The sequence below is a fragment of the Anoplopoma fimbria genome, chromosome 20 (assembly GCF_027596085.1).
Source record: "Anoplopoma fimbria isolate UVic2021 breed Golden Eagle Sablefish chromosome 20, Afim_UVic_2022, whole genome shotgun sequence".
In the NCBI taxonomy this organism is placed as follows: domain Eukaryota; kingdom Metazoa; phylum Chordata; class Actinopteri; order Perciformes; family Anoplopomatidae; genus Anoplopoma; species Anoplopoma fimbria.
Genome location: NC_072468.1, coordinates 11430668 through 11450459, shown reverse-complemented (window position 1 = coordinate 11450459; position 19792 = coordinate 11430668). Strand labels below are relative to the sequence as shown.

General features: G+C 40.5%; 2 protein-coding genes across 5 annotated transcripts; one reads left to right on the top strand and one right to left on the bottom strand.

The window, feature by feature from the left end:
• Positions 1 to 1418: 1418 nt before the first annotated feature.
• On the bottom strand, positions 1419 to 2687 carry LOC129110064 (zinc finger protein 706-like). Of its 2 annotated transcripts, none has more exons than XM_054622214.1 (2): positions 2553 to 2687; positions 1419 to 1527 (listed from the first exon to the last, which is right to left on the bottom strand). In XM_054622214.1, exons 1-2 carry the CDS (start codon positions 2685 to 2687, stop codon positions 1432 to 1434), a joined length of 231 nt encoding a protein of 76 aa, XP_054478189.1. In that variant the 3' UTR covers positions 1419 to 1431. The 2 variants fall into 2 exon arrangements, 1 of the variants encoding a protein (XP_054478189.1); XR_008532118.1 differs by lacking the exon at positions 2553 to 2687 and adding an exon at positions 1870 to 2095 and having other exon boundaries at positions 1449 to 1527.
• Positions 2688 to 6974: 4287 nt separating this feature from the next.
• LOC129109332 (grainyhead-like protein 2 homolog) lies at positions 6975 to 19160 on the top strand. Of its 3 annotated transcripts, none has more exons than XM_054621369.1 (15): positions 6975 to 7349; positions 8026 to 8212; positions 8313 to 8750; positions 8954 to 9009; positions 9673 to 9829; positions 10118 to 10229; positions 11055 to 11149; positions 15311 to 15469; positions 15600 to 15657; positions 16104 to 16243; positions 16415 to 16452; positions 16593 to 16681; positions 16783 to 16868; positions 17056 to 17120; positions 17842 to 19160. In XM_054621369.1, exons 1-15 carry the CDS (start codon positions 7336 to 7338, stop codon positions 17954 to 17956), a joined length of 1809 nt encoding a protein of 602 aa, XP_054477344.1. In that variant the 5' UTR covers positions 6975 to 7335; the 3' UTR covers positions 17957 to 19160. The 3 variants fall into 3 exon arrangements, with proteins under 3 accessions (XP_054477344.1, XP_054477343.1, XP_054477342.1); XM_054621368.1 differs by having other exon boundaries at positions 16590 to 16681; XM_054621367.1 differs by having other exon boundaries at positions 9673 to 9931; positions 16590 to 16681.
• The last annotated feature ends 632 nt before the right edge of the window (positions 19161 to 19792 follow it).

Here is a 19792-nt window from a genome sequence, read left to right as displayed (position 1 = left end):
TGTAACCAATGTACAACCCCCAAATGCATTACTTGACTTTTCAATACATTCAATAAGTAATGATGATGCATCTGAGCATGAAAACCTCAACTTGACAAAGTAACTGATACTGTGGCACTTGCCGTTGTCTTGCGGCAGATCTCAATTCTGTATCAGAACTGAGGCAGACACAGCACCCAATACCACCCATGATATGGGTAACAAAATGAGATATTGTCAATTTCCACACTGTAGGGAAATCATTTCTGCAACTGCTTGTGATGCTGAGGGCGTCACAAACTAGAACACAGGGCACAGTGCTACAGAGTATATCTTGCCTAATAGAAACTACTATTTCTGCATTCTGGTTGGTTTGGTTGGAGAGAGTGAAGCTATTTCTGCCTTGTCACATGTTTTCCTCCTGGGTCAAGATTTCAAGATTGTAACCTATTTAAGGGCAGATCAGATAGTGTTGGCTGTAGAAATGCACAGGTACCAGTGCAAAAAAGGTGTGGTCCAACAGAGTTGCAGTGCCAAACTAACGGAATTGGTAAGTAAAGGAAACAAGTAGCAAGAGGAGTGACAATGTGAAGTGTAAAGACGCATAACCAGTTAGGTGAGTTCTCATTCAGTCTGTCAACCATGTCTTGAGAACTTGGACACACACTGCTGAAGTTGCAAAATCCCAACCAGCTCCAATTATTCTCCTCATAATTATCCACTGACACTGAATATCACATTATTAACTTTGTTAACATGTTTCTTAGACAATAACAGTACGCATATTTTGTGTGACTTTGTGATTGTTTTTAAGTTTTATCAAAATTGAATCTACTCAAAAGAACAGATTAGTGGTTTTGAATAAGTGTCTTTCCAAGTACACTATAGCTCTATATGAGCCCAACCCTGGAACATGACAAATTCCTTTCAAAAAGCCATATTGTATTTCACAGTACATTGGAGTTGGATGCAGATGACTTTCAATTATTTTCTCAGTATTACAACTTTGCTCAGCTGAGCCAGTGCCATTTTTACATTTTCTTCTAAATCCAAACCTGGTACTGAAACAGTGGGAGCCCTGATGTGGCGTAATGGCGGAAGGGGCCCATAACGTTTTGAAACAGTAAGACAGAAATATTGCATACAATTATAAGGTAAAACATTTACATTTTTGGCACAAGCCAAGAGGGGGTAGCTGTCTGCTATGTCTACCCTCAGTTCTGGCCCCCTGATCAAAACCTGGCAAGTGAGGATAGTTTTGTAAAAAAAAAAATCAATTTTGGTGAAAAGACCATGGGAAGGCAGTAACAGTAAAAACCCAGCATAGAACACATATATCGAGAACTAAATTAGGTAGCATGAGGAATAATTGAATTTGTCCTGAAAATACAAAAACTAAAACATGGCAAATGTAGAAGCCCCAGCAGTCTTACTGAAAGAGAGGTGAATGGATTATTCCTCCACACCGACCAACTCCGGGGGCATTGAGGACTTTGGATGTTTGCTTTCAAAGTGCTGCTTAAAGGTCTTCGGGTCAGGCATTTGTGTCTGAGAAAGTGTGGGAAAGGAAAAAAGTGAAAAATTAGAAAATATACATTTCCACAGACATAATATAAAAAGCACACCAACAAAAATAAAATTGATAAACAAGGCATGTGCTCATAAAATTGTATTAGTTAGCCCTGGTAGAACCATCCGCACAGTAAAAGGGGAATATTTGGTCTTTTAGAAATAAGATCACCGCATTGTACACCACCAGAAAAATGCCTACATGTTCTTATTCTTTCAGAGATGCTACCTTCATAGATGATGCAAGAGGCTGTTTGTCAGTAATCGCTGTGACAACAGATTATTTAACATGCTGAAGCAAAATAATATGCATTAACTTACAAGTGACATACATGTAGCGAGCCACCTTTCCTGGTGAGCGTTTATTCAAAAAAATGTAGTGAGCAAGTGAAGCATGACTTAGTATCAGCTCATATTAATCCCTGATGTTGTCTAAAACTCAATCGCTGACACCACAGAGAAAAACTGAAAAACAGAGCAATTCTGCAGAGAACACAGACAGTGTTGGAGGTAAGCATATGAAAGGAACGTGCAAAAAAAGGTTTCCTGAAACATGTGTAGCCCACTGCGATCTGGACAATCACTGAAGAGGGCGTGGCCATCCGACAAGCTCAACCCACTTTCTCTGAGAGGGCTTTTAAAACACTTTCAGAGTGTCCAAAAGACATTTCTCCCAAAATTGACACAGGCAGGGACACTGGATCAGCTATGTCTCATTTGAAGTGATTTGGGCAGTTTAGTTACCAACTGCAGAGCTAAAACAATATGTGAGGTGAGATGATCTGGTAGCAGCCTTGCTTGAATCCTACTTTCACTGTGGTATCTTTGATACATACACAATAACATCTCACGTCTCATTTTAAATTGTTTTATGCATCTAATTAGGCAGGCAAGTGGCTCATTTGTCTGCCCCCTATCTACTGATTTCAATCCTGACTTCAGTTAAATGATACCAAGCTCATAATAGAATACTTGTATGTTCCGTTGTCTGCCCAAGCACATACCAGACACACAGTGCACATGTATACTAAAGCAGCCTTAGCCGCTTCCTTCTGGTCGTGGTCTTTGCTCTTCTTGATGTCTGCCTGCTTTTTGGCATTCTTCTGTTGGGACTGGAACTTCTGGTGCCCACGGGCCATATATGATGCTAAATGACACTAGACTCTATAGCTCCTCTAAAAAAGAAGCTAATAAAATAAAGGAGGTTTGCTCCATGGTATAATCCTCAAACCCGCGATTTAAAGCAAATATCGCAAAAACTTGAAAGGATATGGCGTTCCACCAATGTGGATGAAGCGTGGTTAGTCTGGCGAGACAGTCTTAAAATATATAAGAAGGCACTCCGTAATGCTAGAGCAGCCTATTATTCAGCATTAATAGAGAAAAATAAGAACAACCCCAGGGTTCTCTTCAGCACTGTAGCCAGGCTGACAGAGAGTCACAGCTCTGTTGAGCCGTGTATTCCTATAAACCTCAGTAGTAGTGACTTCATGAACTTCTTTAATGATAAGATTCTAACTATTAGAGAAAAAATGTATAATCTACTGCCCTCAACCAGTACCGATCGATCCACAGCTGTAGAACCTGAAATATATTTAGATGGCTTTTTTTTTTTTTTTTTCGACCTTCAACAATTGACTTTAACTATTTCTAAGTCTAAACCTTCCAGGCTGCTTAAGGAAGTTTTACCTTTAATTAGCAATTCTTTATTAGAAATGATCAATCTGTCTTTACTAACGGGCCATGTACCACAGGCCTTCAAACTAGCTGTAATTAAACCTCTTCTTAAGAAACCTACTCTTGATCCAGAGGTGTTGGCTAACTATAGACCTATATCTAACCTTCCGTTCCTCTCTAAGATCCTTGAGAAAGCAGTAGCAAATCAGCTGTGTGACTTTATGCATAACAATAGTTTATTTGAGGATTTTCAGTCAGGATTTAGAGTGAATCATAGCACAGAGACGGCACTGGTGAAAATTACCAATGACCTTCTAATAGCTTCAGACAAAGGACTTGTCGCTGCATTTGATATCATTGATCATCAAATCCTATTACAGAGATTGGAGCATCTAATAGGCATTAAAGGAACCGCACTTAGCTGGTTTAAGTCATATTTATCAGACCGATCTCAGTTTGTATATGTAAACAATGAAAGCTCGATGAAAACCAGGGTCAGTCACAGAGTTCCACAGGGGTCTGTTCTTGCAAATCCTGTCTCAAAGCGATGCAGAAAAACTAGTTCATGCATTTGTTACCTCTAGACTAGATTACTGTAACTCCTTATTATCAGGCTGCTCTAATAGGTCTCTTAGATCTTTACAGTTGATCCAGAATGCTGCAGCACGTGTTCTAACAAAAACTAAGAAAAGAGATCATATTACTCCAGTATTAGCTTCTCTGCACTGGCTCCCTGTTAAATCAAGAATAGAATTTAAAATTATTTTACTTACCTACAAAGCTCTAACTGGCCAGGCACCGTCTTATCTTAAGGAACTTATAGTTCCATATTACCCAACTAGAAAGCTGCGCTCAATCAATGCAGGGTTACTTGTGGTTCCTAGAGTATATAAAAGTAGGATGGGAGGCAGAGCCTTCAGTTATCAGGCTCCTCTTCTGTGGAACCAGGTTCCAGTTTCAGTCCGGGGGCAGACACACTCACCACTTTTAAGAGCAGGCTTAAGACCTTCCTTTTTGATAGCGCTTATAGTTAGGGCTGGCTCAGGTTCGCCTTGGTCCAGCCCCTAGATATGCTGCTATATGCCTAGACAGCCGGGGGACTACCTAGGATACACTCTCTCTCCTCTTCTCTCACTCCCTCTTTATGTATTAACCTCCTATTTATGCACATTACTGATTTTGCTTCTTCCCCGGAGTTCTTGTGCTTTCTCGCCTGGCAGGTTCCCAGGAATCGGGGTTATATTTGGACTGTCATCGTGCCACCTGCTGAGGCCCTGCTGACACCCACTACTACTACCACTATCATTATTAGTCACATTACTATTATTATTGCCTGTACTATTACGCTTATTGACTTGCTTCTACCCTGGAGTCTTTGTGCTTTCTCGCTTCGCAGGCTTCTATAAATCGTGGCTGTACCTGGACCGTGGTCGTGCATCCTGCTACGGCCCTGCTGACACCGACTGCTACCACCATTATTATTACTAGTCACATTACCATTACTATTACCTGTACCATTAAGCATTTTAGCTTTACTTCCACCCTGAAGCCCTTTTTGCTTTCTCGCTCTGCAGGTTTCCATGAATCGTTGTGGTACCTGGACTGTAGTCGTGCCTCCTGCTGTGAGCCGACTGACACCCACTGCTACTTCGATTATTATTATTAATCACATTACTATCCCTATTTTCATAATTATAATTCTACTATAATAATTGCTGCTGTTATTATAAGTAGTCTTATTATATGAATAATTTATGTCATATACATTGAATGTGTTGTATCTCTGTTATGCTGTTCATTCTGTACACATGACATCTATTGCATTCTGTCCATCCTGGGAGAAGGATCCCTCCTCTGTCGTTCTCCCATAGGTTTCTTCCTTTTTTCTCCCTGTTAAAGGGGTTTTTTAGGGGAGTTTTTCCTGTGCCGATGTGAGGGAAGGACAGAGGATGTCGCATGTGTACAGATTGTAAAGCCCTCTGAGGCAAATTTGTAATTTGTGATTCTGGGCTATACAAAATAAACTGAATTGAATTGAATTAAACCTGAAGAAATTATACAGGAATTTGATCACTACAACACCATAGAGAAGATGATGAACCATAAACTGAGAAAAAGGGGGTTCTGATAAACCTAGAACCCCCTGAGAAGAGGTTGGAGAGGAAAATGTGAAGCACAGAGGGGGCTGAAAGACGCACCGACTGGAAACACAAAGCAGTTACACCAGTTGTGGCTTTCAGATGAAGAAACCTTGATGATGAACAATTTAAAGACATCCGTCTTATAGGATCATTAGACTTCAAAATGTGCAAGACAGCAATTAGTGTGAAATGTGAAAGAACTAGGTTAATTGCCACTTTTTGGGGGTCACAGGGATGAGGCAATTAACTTGGAAATTTCCCCAAAGAAAATCCGACTGCACATTTTCAAAGTTATAATAGATAGAATAACTAGGTCAGCGATATGATTATATTAGAGGTTTGTTTTTAACTGCTTTTGACGAGGGAGGGACTGTTATTCTAACAAAACACTGTGGACAATCAGTAAACCCTAAAAAAAGGAGTGACGTTACCCATTTCCCCCCTTTGCTTGTAACTTTATGTCACAAATAAAATGTCACCCAACCCTGAGCACTGAGGGGGATGTCAGTCCAGTCTGCGCCATGCATCGCTCTCGTGCGGCTACCTAACCCTCAGCTAACTGAGCCCACTTTAGCTCGTCACCGGGCATCTGGATTTAAGAGCGATGGTTGCACAGGGGTTTCAATCTCTGACGCCAGGTCAGGCAACGTTAACAGCAGAATAGTTTGAAGGAACACACACAGAAAATTGAATGTTGATATGTATTAAGATAGATATTAAGACGTAAAGGCATTACGAGTCCAATGACATATTTGGTAAATGCATTACCAGCAAAAATAAATGTATTACCGAAGGAAGCCACCCAAATAAAATTCAAGAAATGTATGCATGTTTAATTCTACGAATCTTCCACCAGTTTACAGTGGTTTGTCCTCAATGCGCTAATGCGCATGCCCGCGCCCTACGCTGTGCTGCCTTCAAGTGTTGTCAGTGGACGTGAGTGAGGCGCTGTAGGGACATGGCTTGGATCCGGTTTGATCTGAACATTTCTGACAGCACGAAAAGGCAGCATCTACTCCATCCTCTCTTGCAACAGGAAAAGCTTAACAAAACAAACCTGAAATACCGAATGCACCAAAGTTTATGAGCGGAAAGGCAGCAGTCCTTAACCGATACAAAACATATCTTTTTTTAAATCAATGCGCATTGCCAACCACATTTGTGGATTACATATCTGATTAACATTTTTCGGTCTGCATGGTGCAAAATGATATGCCTACCACAAGGTGTCACGGTGCAGACAACAATAAGTTTACTCACACCAGTTACTATACTTTCCTCCTGCTGCGACTGCATCTAAGCAGCCGCACAATATAATGATAAAGACAGTATTTGTCTGGCATATTAGTCAATCTGCCACTTTAAGTCAAAATTCTGACATAATGAACGTGCCCCAACTCGGCGAGAACTTGTCGTCATACACTTCTTTCTTTCAAACTGCCACCAGCGCACAACAAAACTTTTTTTTACACCGGTGTCGTAGACAGAAACTGAATTTCAATATCGGCGTGACTGCTTTTTGCTCATCACAGGCCACGCCCTTTCCCTCCTCGTCCACAAATGGGGGGACGACTATGCCACCTGTGTATAAACATCTATCAAATCAGCCATGCAATTTTCGTTTCCTTGTTTATCCTGCATCTTCAGCTGCTGCAGACTGCAGTAGTATACCAATCTCTTTAAATTTCCGAAATTTGCCAAACAGGATCGAAACCTGGCACGTCCAAGAAATGTTTTTTTATGTATCAGCGTAGCTTCAAATTGTACTTGTCTATGCTAGACATCCGAATATACTTCAGTACGCAAGTTTATAGAACATTTCATTGGTGGCTTTGACTGAGAGGTTAAATAGAGCCAGCCTCTTGCACGCCTAGTTTTCTCAGTCTCCCACACAAACCTACCTGCACTAACTAGAAAGTCCAGTTCCTCAAGTTAGTCCTAGAAAACACTTGAGAGTCCTGTAGGCAACATGGACCTGGACAGGTAAGAGAAAGTACAATAATACGGCGAGGAATTATGTCTGTCAGTTTTACTTACATTTTTGCAAGCTTAAAATATTTCAAATGTCTTTGGTTTCATTGTTCCTTTACACATAGGCAGCAGAACATGCTTTTTGGTTATGCCTTTAAGATCTATTTAAAGAGGGGACATGTCTATTGGTACAGATTCAACTGCAGAAATAACCGAAATGAATATAATGGTAATATCAAAGTGATTGTGTAATAGGAAAACCTGGCTGTAATTCCAGTGTTACGGTTTTTATATGCACTATAACTATTGCAAAATATTTTGTTTCCCTGTAAATAGCTATCTATCTAGCTATCTAGCTATCTTTATGTGTGTGTAAATATTATTTTGCAATATTGTTCAACGTGTGCCCTTCTTGCCATCCTATCTGAATGATGTCTAAAAAATGATTTATTTAGAAATGCTCAGAACTGAATCAGTACCTCTTTGTGTTATTTTAATATGGTATACAGTAGTGAACTTAAATAAACACGCCTCACACCGAGCTGGCACGTTCAGTTGAAGTTTGGTGAGAAACAGCCTGGGGCAGACTTGGCGGGTTGGCAGACGCAGCTGCTGTAAACGACAGATTGACCTTGCAGTAACAATATGGCTTGTCGTCTTTTCCCATTACCACCCCCTGTTCTCCCAGTAAACGGCTGGTGGTGGTTGTACCCAACGACATGCTGTTGCCCTCTCGCAGAGCGCTGAGCAGCGAGGATGAAGCATGGAGGAGCTACCTGGAGAACCCGCTGACCGCTGCCACTAAAGCCATGATGAGCATCAATGGAGATGAAGACAGCGCAGCAGCACTGGGACTGCTGTACGACTACTACAAGGTGTGGAAAGCTTGACATTGCAGCCAATAAAATCCGATATAATAAAGAACATTTTTGAATAATATATGCATTTTTTTTGTATTTGCTATTACCCTGTCAGGTTCCAAGAGAGAGGAGATGTGCCTCAAGCGCTGTTAAACCCACAGAGCCCTCTCCTATGGGACCTGAAAATTGCGGTAGCTTGGAGATGCTGGACTACCATCTTCACGCTCTCAGATCCATGCCCGTCAATCTCTCCCTAAACAACAACACCGCTGCAGAGCAGCAGGGCTCCAAGTATGGAGCTGCCTGCCTTGCAGGAGACACCAGAGGAGGAAATGGTACAGGTGGAGGCGGGGCGGCTCTGGCTCTAGTCAAGACAGAGGGCCAGACGTCCATGGGGTTGTCCTGCTCCGGAGGCTCTTACCGAGAGGAGCCCAGAGAGGAGATGAGGATGGCTTACGAGCAGAGCCACTACGATTTGTCCCGTTCCGGGTACTTGAAAGATGAACAAAGAGGCACTCCAGACAGCACTGATGAAGATGCTGTAGAAGGAGAGGTGAGACTTGTTTTACAATAAGGGTGAGGTGGGTGTCTTGCTTTGTAAACCAGGATCATGTTTGCTCCAGCAGTGACAGGCCTGAAAAAAAAATATATATATATGTGTGTATGTATGTATGTATGTATGTATGTATGTATGTATGTATGTATGTATGTATGTATGTATGTATGTATATATTCATATATATTCTTCTTTAACAGATATACCACAGAAGTCCCTCCTCAGGAGTTGCTGAATTCCACTACAGCCCACCAACGTAAGTTTGAAAAACTCACAGACGAGTGAAAACGTTAAATGATTTGTTTATTTATATATATATATATATATATATATATATATATATATATATATATATGTTAAAGCTTAGGGAGGCATCTTCTCTATTTTTGTCATGTTGACACTTTTAAGACCAAAAACCAAGTCTGTCTCTCACTTCATGATTTCCCTTTAGATTTTCCGACTCCAGCCAATTCATTGCTACTGAACAAGAACTCTCTCTTAACCTGATTCACATGTATATAGCTTCGTTTAAATGCTGGGCGCTGTATATTTTTAAATGTGCATTTTAAGTCATACACATTTGATGTAGTGAGAATTTGCTGTAAGGTAGCAAGTGTCTGTATGTGGGATAGAGTCCAAACAAAACAACTACACTGTGGTTGTGTTCATGGTAATGAAGGAACATTATGTTCTTTTTTTAAATAAATAACAGCTCTATGGTACAGAGGAAAAAGATATGTCATGCTTACGATACACACAATACTTGTTCGTAAATACATTGATAGTTGGTTTTCGATTTTTCATTTTTTAGAGGCATTACAAGCCGTTCTTGCTGCATCAGTCTTCTTCTCAAGCTCAATTTACTCAATTTTAAAAATAAAATAAGTATTTCCCCACACACATGCTCATGTTCTCAAAGTGGCAGCTTCCAGTACTGTATGGAGGCCAGCATGTCGATCCGGCCGTGGCAGGGAGAAGGACCCATGGCTTACCTGAACCGGGGCCAGTTCTACGCTTTGACACTGTCGAAGGCCGGCTTCAGATCGTCCCAACGTCAGCCCAGAGGCAAAGTGCGGGTGAGTGGACCGACGCCGTCAAGGGGGCCTGATGAGGGCCCGTCCAGTAATGAGCAATGCACCATGGGAGGCTCTGAGCTGCAACAGGACAGTATTGTACAGGTGAGGGAGGGGGCCAGTTCATGGAGAGGAAGCGTGTAGGTAGAGGGTTCTACATTTAGCTTATTGTCGGGTAGTGTGAAATCTCATTACACTCTGAAATGAAATGTTATTCGGGATTTGATTACATTTTACTCTGCTTAGACATGATACTGATATATATTTTGTATCTCTTTGCTTCTACTTCAGAGTGTTATCATGGTTGTCTTTGGGGAAGACAAGTGCAGAGACGAGCAGCTGAAGAATTGGAAATACTGGCACTCCCGCCAGCACACTGCCAAACAGAGAGTCTTGGACATTGGTAAGATTATTGTCGATAAACCTGCCTGTTACACTCGTGGCCCTTATGTGGGTTTGTAGGTGGTACAGGAATAGGCCCAGGTACAAAAACGGAACCCTCTTTGGTATGAAATATCACACTCAGATATAGATATTTAGACACCTAAGCTCCACAAAACCATAGAGTTAAAAAAAAAAAAAAAGAAGAAAGCAAGCAGGTGGCAAACCTGCAGGAGACTCCAGGAGGATCCTGTCACATATCCCGAGGTGAAACCTGACTCAATTTGAATAACTGTCAATCCTCGATTCCCACAGGAGCGCTGTGAATAGACAGCCAATGGGTTTGCATTTGCATAGGCGTTAACGGGAGTAATAGGCGGAGGCCTGGACTGGAGCCATATCCTGTACCATCAATAACAGACAGGCCTCAACCTGTGGTTGGAAACTCAATGGAATGAAGCAGAAAATGTGAGACACTTTGGTGAGTCTGTCTGTGGCAAGTTCATGCCAGCACCATGGTCAAACCTATAACAACCAGGTTTGTTTTAAATGAGGTTTTCAATGTCCAATATCTTAACAAAAAAAGCAAAGACTAGAGAAAAGTAAAAGAAAATCTACTACTAGTGGACTAAACTGCCCAAAAGTGTATAAAGTAATAGTTCCACCTTGGCCAGTTACAACAATAAAATGCTACTCTGTTATTAAATATGCAGGACTTTGTATGTATTTTTTTGTTAAATTGTATTGTTGCTTGTGCCACCATTTTGTTTTTTTGAAAGAGCCCTCAAATGTTGAAATTAGGGCTGACACAAACCTCCCACTGAAACCGTTCACTTTGCATCTGCAGCCGACTACAAGGAGAGCTTCAACACAATCGGGAACGTAGAGGAAATTGCCTACAACGCTGTCTCCTTCACATGGGATGTCAGCGAAGAAGCTCAGGTACAAAAGCAACAGAGGAAATGGGGGGGTTGGGTGCTGTTTTGAGTCAAAGCAGGAAATGATTGAAACAAGCCAGTAAACAACTTAGTTTTGTCATATTTTTTTCTTTCTTTTGTCAGTTCGAAACTCAAGATTGCTCCATGAAACATCAGAATAGTTGGAACATATGTCCCCAAACCCCTTTGGACTCCATGGGTCATTATTTCAAATTGTGGACATAACAGCTTTGGATTCTGAGAGGAGCTACTCGGATTTCACCTTTTTTGTACAGGTGGCCAGTTGGATAAAGACAAATAGCAAACATTGTGTGAACACGGTGTAACCCCCCCATTCCTGTATCGGTTACCATTATTTTAATAAATAACAAATTCAATACATTTATATCAATTAATTTATTTGTAAAAATGTCTTAAGAAGTTAGGCAAGCAATGGTTAAGTCAAACCTGATGACACAAAAGAATAAGCTCGTTGTGAATCTGACCACAATAATGTACCATCATTTTGAGAAGGTACTGCAGACCTTGTATGGCTGGAAAGCAGCTACAGATAAAAAAAAAAAGTACTTATACACACATTCCAGCTTTAGAACACTAATTGTTACGGCTTCCTGTGTTTCATCAAGCAGCTCTCCAATGATCCTCCTGACCTCGAGCCCAAAACACTTGATCCTACACTTCCCATAATGCAAGTTGCATCTTTTCAGTAGACCCCCTCTGACTGGTAAACAGCCACACATTTTTTCTTTTTAGGACTTTTTCTCTAGTGACAGGTCAACATACTTGGTTTTGAGTGAAGTATTGGAAGTGAAGTATTGGATGGACTACCATCAAATTTCTTACAAACATTCAAGTTCCCCTCGGGATGAAATAGCTTTTGGGACCCACATTAATGTAATTTGTAACTCCATCTCATAACCCATTAGCTATTGGTCTGATTACAATTAAGCCTCTGGTGGCCAGGGACAGTTTTTCAAGGGTTCCTGTGTAGCCATCGGATACCCTGACCAAGACTTCCTTTTCAGTGCCGCGGTCACTGTTTACATTACGATTAGCAACTTGAGACACGAGAATGGAGTTTAGAGACGATGTCTAACATCTGATTGTTACCCGGACCATGAGCGGGCTACAATCGGAAACCAGAGCACTTCCGATACCAAAGTCTTGTCCTGTTGATTTTGCATTCATATGCAGAAGCTGTTTATAGAGATTACTTGTAACCAACCTGGCATAAGATGGCTAAGATACAGTAAAGTAAATATCTATGGTGAGAAGAAAAGTTCCCTCTCCTACTTTCCTACATGCCCTCCATCCTTTAAGCTTCACTGATGTAGTAAATGGAAGTGGACAACAGTTCATGCACTGAATATCAACTAGATCATTTTTTTTATATATGATGATTTATATAAAGCCTCACCAGAATATTACAGTCAGAGTATTGAATGCTGTTGGTTGAGCAGGGTGAGACTGGTTTTGTTGAGTGTGGATGTCAGTATGTGGCTATGCTGTCTGAAACCAGATGATCATTATCAGCCTCGCCGCTGCACGCTGACAGTCCTCCTATGCCCCCACACAGGACCAAAGCCGGTAATAATGTGGAAGAGGTTGAGAATGAACACCTCTGTTATTGTGAGGAAGTCTGTGTGCTCGCATGGAGCTGCTATCGTGTATCTTTTTCTCTGTGTTCCTAGAATTTTATTTTTTCCAAAACATAATTTGATGTCTAATCAGGCTCTGACGATGCTGACGTACAAAATTGGTATTTCTGTTGCAAATAATCCTCTTTTTTTGTTTTGGCCTTGCCACTTGTTGCCAAGCAACAATCATCATCCTCATTGTAATGAGAGCGTGGAATGTGTTTGCAGGGGAGATGAGCTGCTTCCTGCTGCATGTCTCTGTATTTTTTTGTTTGTTTGTTTGTTTGTGCCTGGTTGAGCGGATGGCACTGAACAGCCACTTAACGCTGCCCTCGTGACCCTTTCTCTTTTTAGGATTGCATTTGAAAGCTCAGTATGTCCACACACACACACACACACACACACACACACACACACACACACACACACACACACACACACACACACACACACACACACACACACACACACACACACACACACACACACACACAGAGATGCTAGCAGCAACACGTCCAGTGCTTCTGGAGAAAATTGAAATGGCTTGGGTCTGTGGAGGTGTGAATTTGTGGAGGTGTGTAGGAGGCTCAAGTGTGCTTCAGGCCTTTCCAGCAATCAGCCCTCACCTCTGCAGGTTCAGGCACGATGCGGTTGATGCTGCGTAGTGGGAAAATTTGCTGTTGAATCTCTACCGTTATCAGTCTCTGCCGACTTGTTGCCTAAACTGTCGGACCTGTTTAACGGGAAAATTCATCAGGAGTTTATGTTGTTTTAAGATGTTTTGGCATCATCATTAATCATGGCGAGAATCTGTTCTGTCATGCGGCTGAATGAGCACACTTTATGGTTTATGGTTTGAACTTTAAAAGTTATGTGACTGTAATGGAATTGGGGTGAAATTTTGTGAATTTCTTTTTTTCTCTGAAAAGCTTTTAAAAGATCCAACAGAGCAGCAGCTCTGCTCTGCTACATTATTTGGCCCCGGGAAAGAGTGATCTAGTAGCAAAGAGTAGTTCAGCATTTCTGTACGCGAAACACTGTCTTCTAAATCAAGATCATTCACAAATGTGTTCTGACAGATTGGAAGCTTTTTTGTCAGCATATAAAGTGGTGCTGAGAGGTTATGGGACAGATCTGTGTTGCTTCTGGCCTGTGAAGTGCTGCTGTGGTGACCTGTGACCCTGTGACCCTCTCACTCATCACTGCATCGTATATGATTCAGGTTGAGATTCACTCAGGAACAAAGATTCCCATCAGATCTGACTGGCTGTAAAACTTACTAAGCTGATGACAGTAGGTTCTCATCTTTAGAGTTAATACATTTTTATAATCATCTCTTAGTTACCAGATAATGTTTCACCAGTAGCTACATAAGTTAAAAATTAAAGTGATGCATTTCCTTGATTCTTTGAATATTGACTATCCACCCACAAAAAAATCTTCACAAGTAGTGAGATGATTTCAGTTTGTAGAAAGGTGTCCAGTTTTTATGTAAGACAGAAGAACATTTTCTCATTCACCATCACTGTCAACTCTGTCATTTTTTCATCTTTTTTAAAAAACTTAAGTGTTCCTTGTTTTTGTAATTCTCATTAATAAGCCCTCTCACCATCCGTCATGTACAAAATGTGTTCATTTGAATGAATTTTTATTCTGGATGTTATTAAATGCCTCACGTTAATGATATAAAAGTGTATTAATACAATTGAACTGTCACTATTTGGCGTGGTTAGTTCATGGTTCTGGACTACTACCAATGAAAGTATTTTAATCTTTTTCTAAATAATTAGGGTTATACTGTATGTCTCTTACTTTTAGTTTACTAATATGTTGATATGTTGTTCAACAAATTATCTATTACTTTTAGCAAGCTATTTCAACCATGTATTGATATGTAATAAAAAAAGTAAGAGATATACTGCATATTCCTTACTTTTGGCTAAGTATTTTAACTATTTCTCCACTACTTTAAGCTCGCTTTAGACCTCTCTGCTTGCATGCTAATTAGTTTTCATGAGCTCACGTTTAAGTGGTACAGCTGATTCAATTTAATAATCAATGTTTTCTAATCAAATTATAATTTGATTTTTGTTTTTCTCCAAATTAGTTCAACTTCTCTAAAATGTTTCCACGTACGCCCTGGCAACTGCGAAAGTACCTCGTGGTTGGGAATCACTTAAATCACTTTATTTGATTTTTATTTAAGCAGGCAGTCTCACTTAGATTAAGATCTCTTTTCCACAAGAGACTCGAGGACTAGAAGCATTCATGAGATTATAATCAGCTAAACAGAAGGAACTGCATCATAATAAGAAATTAAAAGGAATTAAGAGAATCATAAAAAACATAGTTTAGATAGTTAAGCTTTAAAAGCTCCAAGTGGAATGTAAGACTCTAGTTTGAGGGAAGTTTGCAGTTTATTCCATTTGAAAAGGTGCAGCTGAAACCATGATGTATCACCTTTCACACTGCTTGTTTAAGGTCACAAAACTCCAGAAATTGTCCTCTGACTTATTTTTGTTTTCTAGGTCTTTGTTTCGGTAAACTGTCTGAGCACAGACTTCTCCTCGCAGAAGGGCGTGAAGGGGATGCCTCTGATAATCCAGATTGACACCTACAGTTACAACAGCTGCAGCAGCAGGCCCATCCACAGGGCCTTCGCTCAGATCAAGGTCTTCTGCGATAAGGTGAGGATGGCATTCAGGCACAAGTCAGTTCCCTGATCTGTTCAACAATGAGCGGTGCTTTACGATTACTTTTTTTCTTTGAGCATACTCTTGTCTCTTCTGTCCCGTCAACCCCTTTTCTATTTTGCAGGGCGCCGAGAGGAAGCTTCGCGATGAGGAGAAGAAGCAGCTCAGGAAGAGGATGAAAGGTAAAAACATTCTTTTTTTTTTGTTTGGCTAAATAATGAAATATGAATTAGATATAATTTCAACTTCAGAAATAACATTAGAGAGCTTGATATAAAATCACTGTTGAATGGAAGTGGCAAAAGACAGGGAAATGTACAGTACCAGTCAAAAGTTTGGACACACCTTCTCATTCAATGGTTTCTCTTTATTTATTTATTTTTTTCTACATTGTAGATTAATATTGAAGACATTCAAACTATGAAGGAACACATATGGAATTATGTGGTAAACAAACAAATGCTCAACAAACCAGAATATGTTTTATATTTTAGATTCTTCAAAGTAGTTGAATGAGAAGGTGTGTTCAAACTTTTGACTGGTACTGTATTTAAAACCATATCAAAATCTTCACTTGGAGTGGTTGCCTGGCAACAGATGCTGAGTTCATACTCTCTCTGTGGTAAAGGGAAAAATGGCAGCTCAGGGCAGACCTCTCCCTGTAAGAGGGGTGATAACACGCTGTTCAAAACCATGATGGACCTGGACTCCCAGCCTGTCCTCTTCATTCCTGACGTCTACTTTGGAAACATGCAGAGAGCCGGGCAGGTGAGGGACCCCTCCCTGTCTCATTGTCTAACACACACACACACACACACACACACACACACACACACACACACACACACACACACACACACACACACACACACACACAGAGGCATGGGAACTGTACAGTCCTGCAGTGTACCTCATGTTGCTGCTCTACTCCATTTGCAGGTGTTTGCTTTCAACACTGAAGAGAGCAACAGAGATGGGTGAGTATCATACTGTTATTTTCACACCTCTGGTTCGATGATCTCCATTTAAAAAAAAAAATCTGGTTAGAGTTCCAGTAATTTTCCCTTTAAATGTGGATGATGATGATAATGACAATGATGACTGTGTGTGTCAGAAGTGTTGTGGTGAAACGGATGGCATGTGCTGCTGAGGAAGATGTCTGCTCACCTCAGCCCAAGAAATCCAAAGCGGAACCGGAAAGGAAAGGTTGGTAAATGTTGCTAATCTCTCTTTAAAGGTTTTGATCTCCTACATTATTATTTGTCAGAATGGATTATAATTCCTTGTCTATTCCATTGCCTCATCAGTTCTGCTGTATGTGAGGAAGGAGTGTGATGAAGTGTTTGATGCCTTAATGCTGCGCACCCCAACCCTAAAGGCATTGATGGAGGCAGTGAGTATTAATAAGTGTTGTTTGAGCTGCTTTAGTCTGAAACAATAACACAAACACAGTGAATCCATTGTGCTAAACAGAATAAGTCAGTCCCAGATCATTAATACAATACATTTTAAATAGTTATGATACAGGTGGGGGCCTTGAGGTGCTTCAACATGTTGAAAGTGCACTGTTTTCTTCACAGATCTCAGAGAAATATGCATTACCTGTTGACAAGATGGCCAAAGTTTACCAAAAAAGCAAAAAAGGGTGAGTGAGTCAAACTATTGAAACAAGAAAAAAGTATTCAGCCACTGTGAGGCCCTACAGAGGCACCATGGGGCTGAGCTAAATGCAAACGTCTAGGTTTTGCAGATATAATGTGTACTGTGTTCACCATCTTTTTTTTTGTGTGCTAGCATGCTACCATTTGCTAATTAGCACTAAACACAAAGCACAGCCGAGGCTGATGGGAACATCATTAGTTTTGAAGGTATTTTGGTCATAAGCGGAAGTAGAGGAAACGTATTATCTCTCTCAATTCATCCCGTGGGAGACATGAATGTTTGGACACAAACCCACCAAATTTCATGGCAATCATCAAAAAGGTTGTTGAGGCCCTTCACTTAAAGCAGAAAACAATAACCTCCCAGTGGCAGCAGGATCGCCAGAGTCCGTAGGATTCATCCCCAGAGGACCATGCATGTGTGTGTAAAAATGTCATGGCAAAATGTTCTTTTTAGGGGACTATACACTAAAGAAAACATACTTAATGATACTATATTATTATCAATAGATCCCCCTACACGCTACACACTGGCTCTTGTAAATAGTTGTAGTCTTGATCAAAAGTAATTGGCCAATATTACCATCCATAGAATTATGCTAGCAGCTAGCATGGCTAAAGTAACATGCAGATTAATTAACGGAAGCTTTAGCCTTTAAAAGTACCCATGCACTCTTGACGGTAAACGTGTCTGTTCTTCCTCAGGGTCATGGTGAACATGGATGACAACATCATCCAGCACTACTCCAACGAGGACACCTTCATCCTGTCTATCGAGAGCTCAGCAGAATCTTTGCGGGTCACTCTGTCAGAGATCTGACGTTCGTTGGCCACAGCGCTGTGCTCCCCAGTCATCACATTGTCTGGCGGTAGCGATCACGGGTGGGTGACGCTTTAGCCATGCCGCACGCAGCAAATGTGAACATTGTTGGCAGTATCAGACGATGGCGCCAAAATGTGTTCCTTGAGGAAGGCCATGCAGGAGTCTCAGCTTGTTGTCCTACATGGACCATTGGCTAAACTCCATCCACCAGGCAAAATCCACCTCCACCTCACTTGCTGCAGTACCTGTTTACTACACAACCTTCTGTAGGAGGGCTTCTTGTAATTAGGAACACCGGCTTGACTTTGAAAACTTATTGAAGTGTCCAGATTTGTGGCTTAGGGGGGAAAATGAATGATATTTCCTGGCTAACTACCAGCACAAGTCTTGAGTAGCCGATTGGAGTTCAGTTCTTAATACTTGGTCCAACAGAAGAGAGGCCTTAATCCAGGTCCACCACAAAGCATCTAGCCAGCTTGCTGTGGTTTCACATGAAGAAGGCGACACAGTATACAGTAGTCTTATTGAATTTACTGCAGCTACTTGTTTCTGCTGTGCCTTCTGTCCTATTAGCTTTTCTAGTGGTATAAGCTTAAAAATGACTTAATGCGATGTTTTGGAAGGCTCTTGTTTCAAAGCAATTCAACAAACATTTTATGCTGGCTCTCAACAGATCAAGGCTTTTTGTTTTGTATGTAACTATTTTTTTTAGATGTGTCTCATATAGCTGTTATGTCGTGATTCTTAGTCAAAATGATCTTACTCTTATCTTTCTTGGTTGTCCATCTTTTTTAATTGATTGGCCACATTTATTGCATACTAAATGATTCCAATCGGTGCCAGTGAAATATCAGTTATCCCCAGATAGTGAGTACATGGTGAGGCACCATTAAGGAACCAGACAGTGAGTCTCCAGGATGCTGTTAAACTGTTTTGCTTCCTCTGTGCATGTGTGTATAGCCTTTCCTTCCAGTGAAGAGACTGTAGTCATTAGTATTTATGACATTTGTTGGGGTCTGACAGGGCCCAACTGCTCCATCCATCCAACACAATCCAATCCCAATATCTATTTTAACAGTCTTATCGCCCTTATCCTACCCACTGCCTGTGTTTCACACGATGATGGCTTGAGTCTCCTTTATTTGCTTCATGCACCACAATGTACAGTCTTTTAAATAAGTCAATAAATATAGTTTTATAAGCAGTCACTTGTCTTGCTTTTTACCACTTTCTGATAAGGCATTGTTAAAAAGGCTTTATAAGTTGTAATTAATGGCTTAATTAACGGTTAATAATCAGCAACTAGTATTTATAAATTATTTATAAACCACTAACAAGAGCAGATTTTTGGTAACCAGGTGATGAAATATCTCTGGTTGATTTTTATCTATATCATTGTGTAATAAACGCAATTATAAATGCTTAATAAGTTCTTAATAGGTGGATTTTTTTCCAGATCCTCAGCAGCCCTTTTTCCTAAAGGTAAGTGGTCATATGGTCAATTAGTTTTCTTTTAAAGTCATACTAAAGCGTTTAGAAAAAATCATGGTATAGTGTTTATAGTTTTTCCAAATAAGTCCTGACAATCCCATAGTATAGGGTGTTGAAGTCATGAAAAAGTTATATCATAGTATGTCGAAAAAAGTAAACAAAAGTCATAAATAAATCATAGTAAAGTCCGTAGAAATAAGCCACCAAAATGTTATAGTTTAGTGTGTCATAAAAAATCATAGTATATTACGTACAAAAAATAATATAGTATAGCATGTCAAAATAAGTCCTGCCAATGACTTAGTTATTTAGTTCCTTTTTTGAGATGTTTCATTTTTTTAT

Coding starts and splice junctions, on each gene's coding strand:
- LOC129110064 (XM_054622214.1), bottom strand. CDS start 2,687: ATGGCCCGTGGGCACCAGAAGTTCCAGTCCCAACAGAAGAATGCCAAA. Junction 1,528..2,552: donor ACATGTGCACTGTGTGTCTG/GTATGTGCTTGG, acceptor ACACTTTCTCAG/ACACAAATGCCTGACCCGAA.
- LOC129109332 (XM_054621367.1), top strand. Junction 11,150..15,310: donor ATGTCAGCGAAGAAGCTCAG/GTACAAAAGCAA, acceptor TTTGTTTTCTAG/GTCTTTGTTTCGGTAAACTG. Junction 16,244..16,414: donor ACATGCAGAGAGCCGGGCAG/GTGAGGGACCCC, acceptor CTCCATTTGCAG/GTGTTTGCTTTCAACACTGA.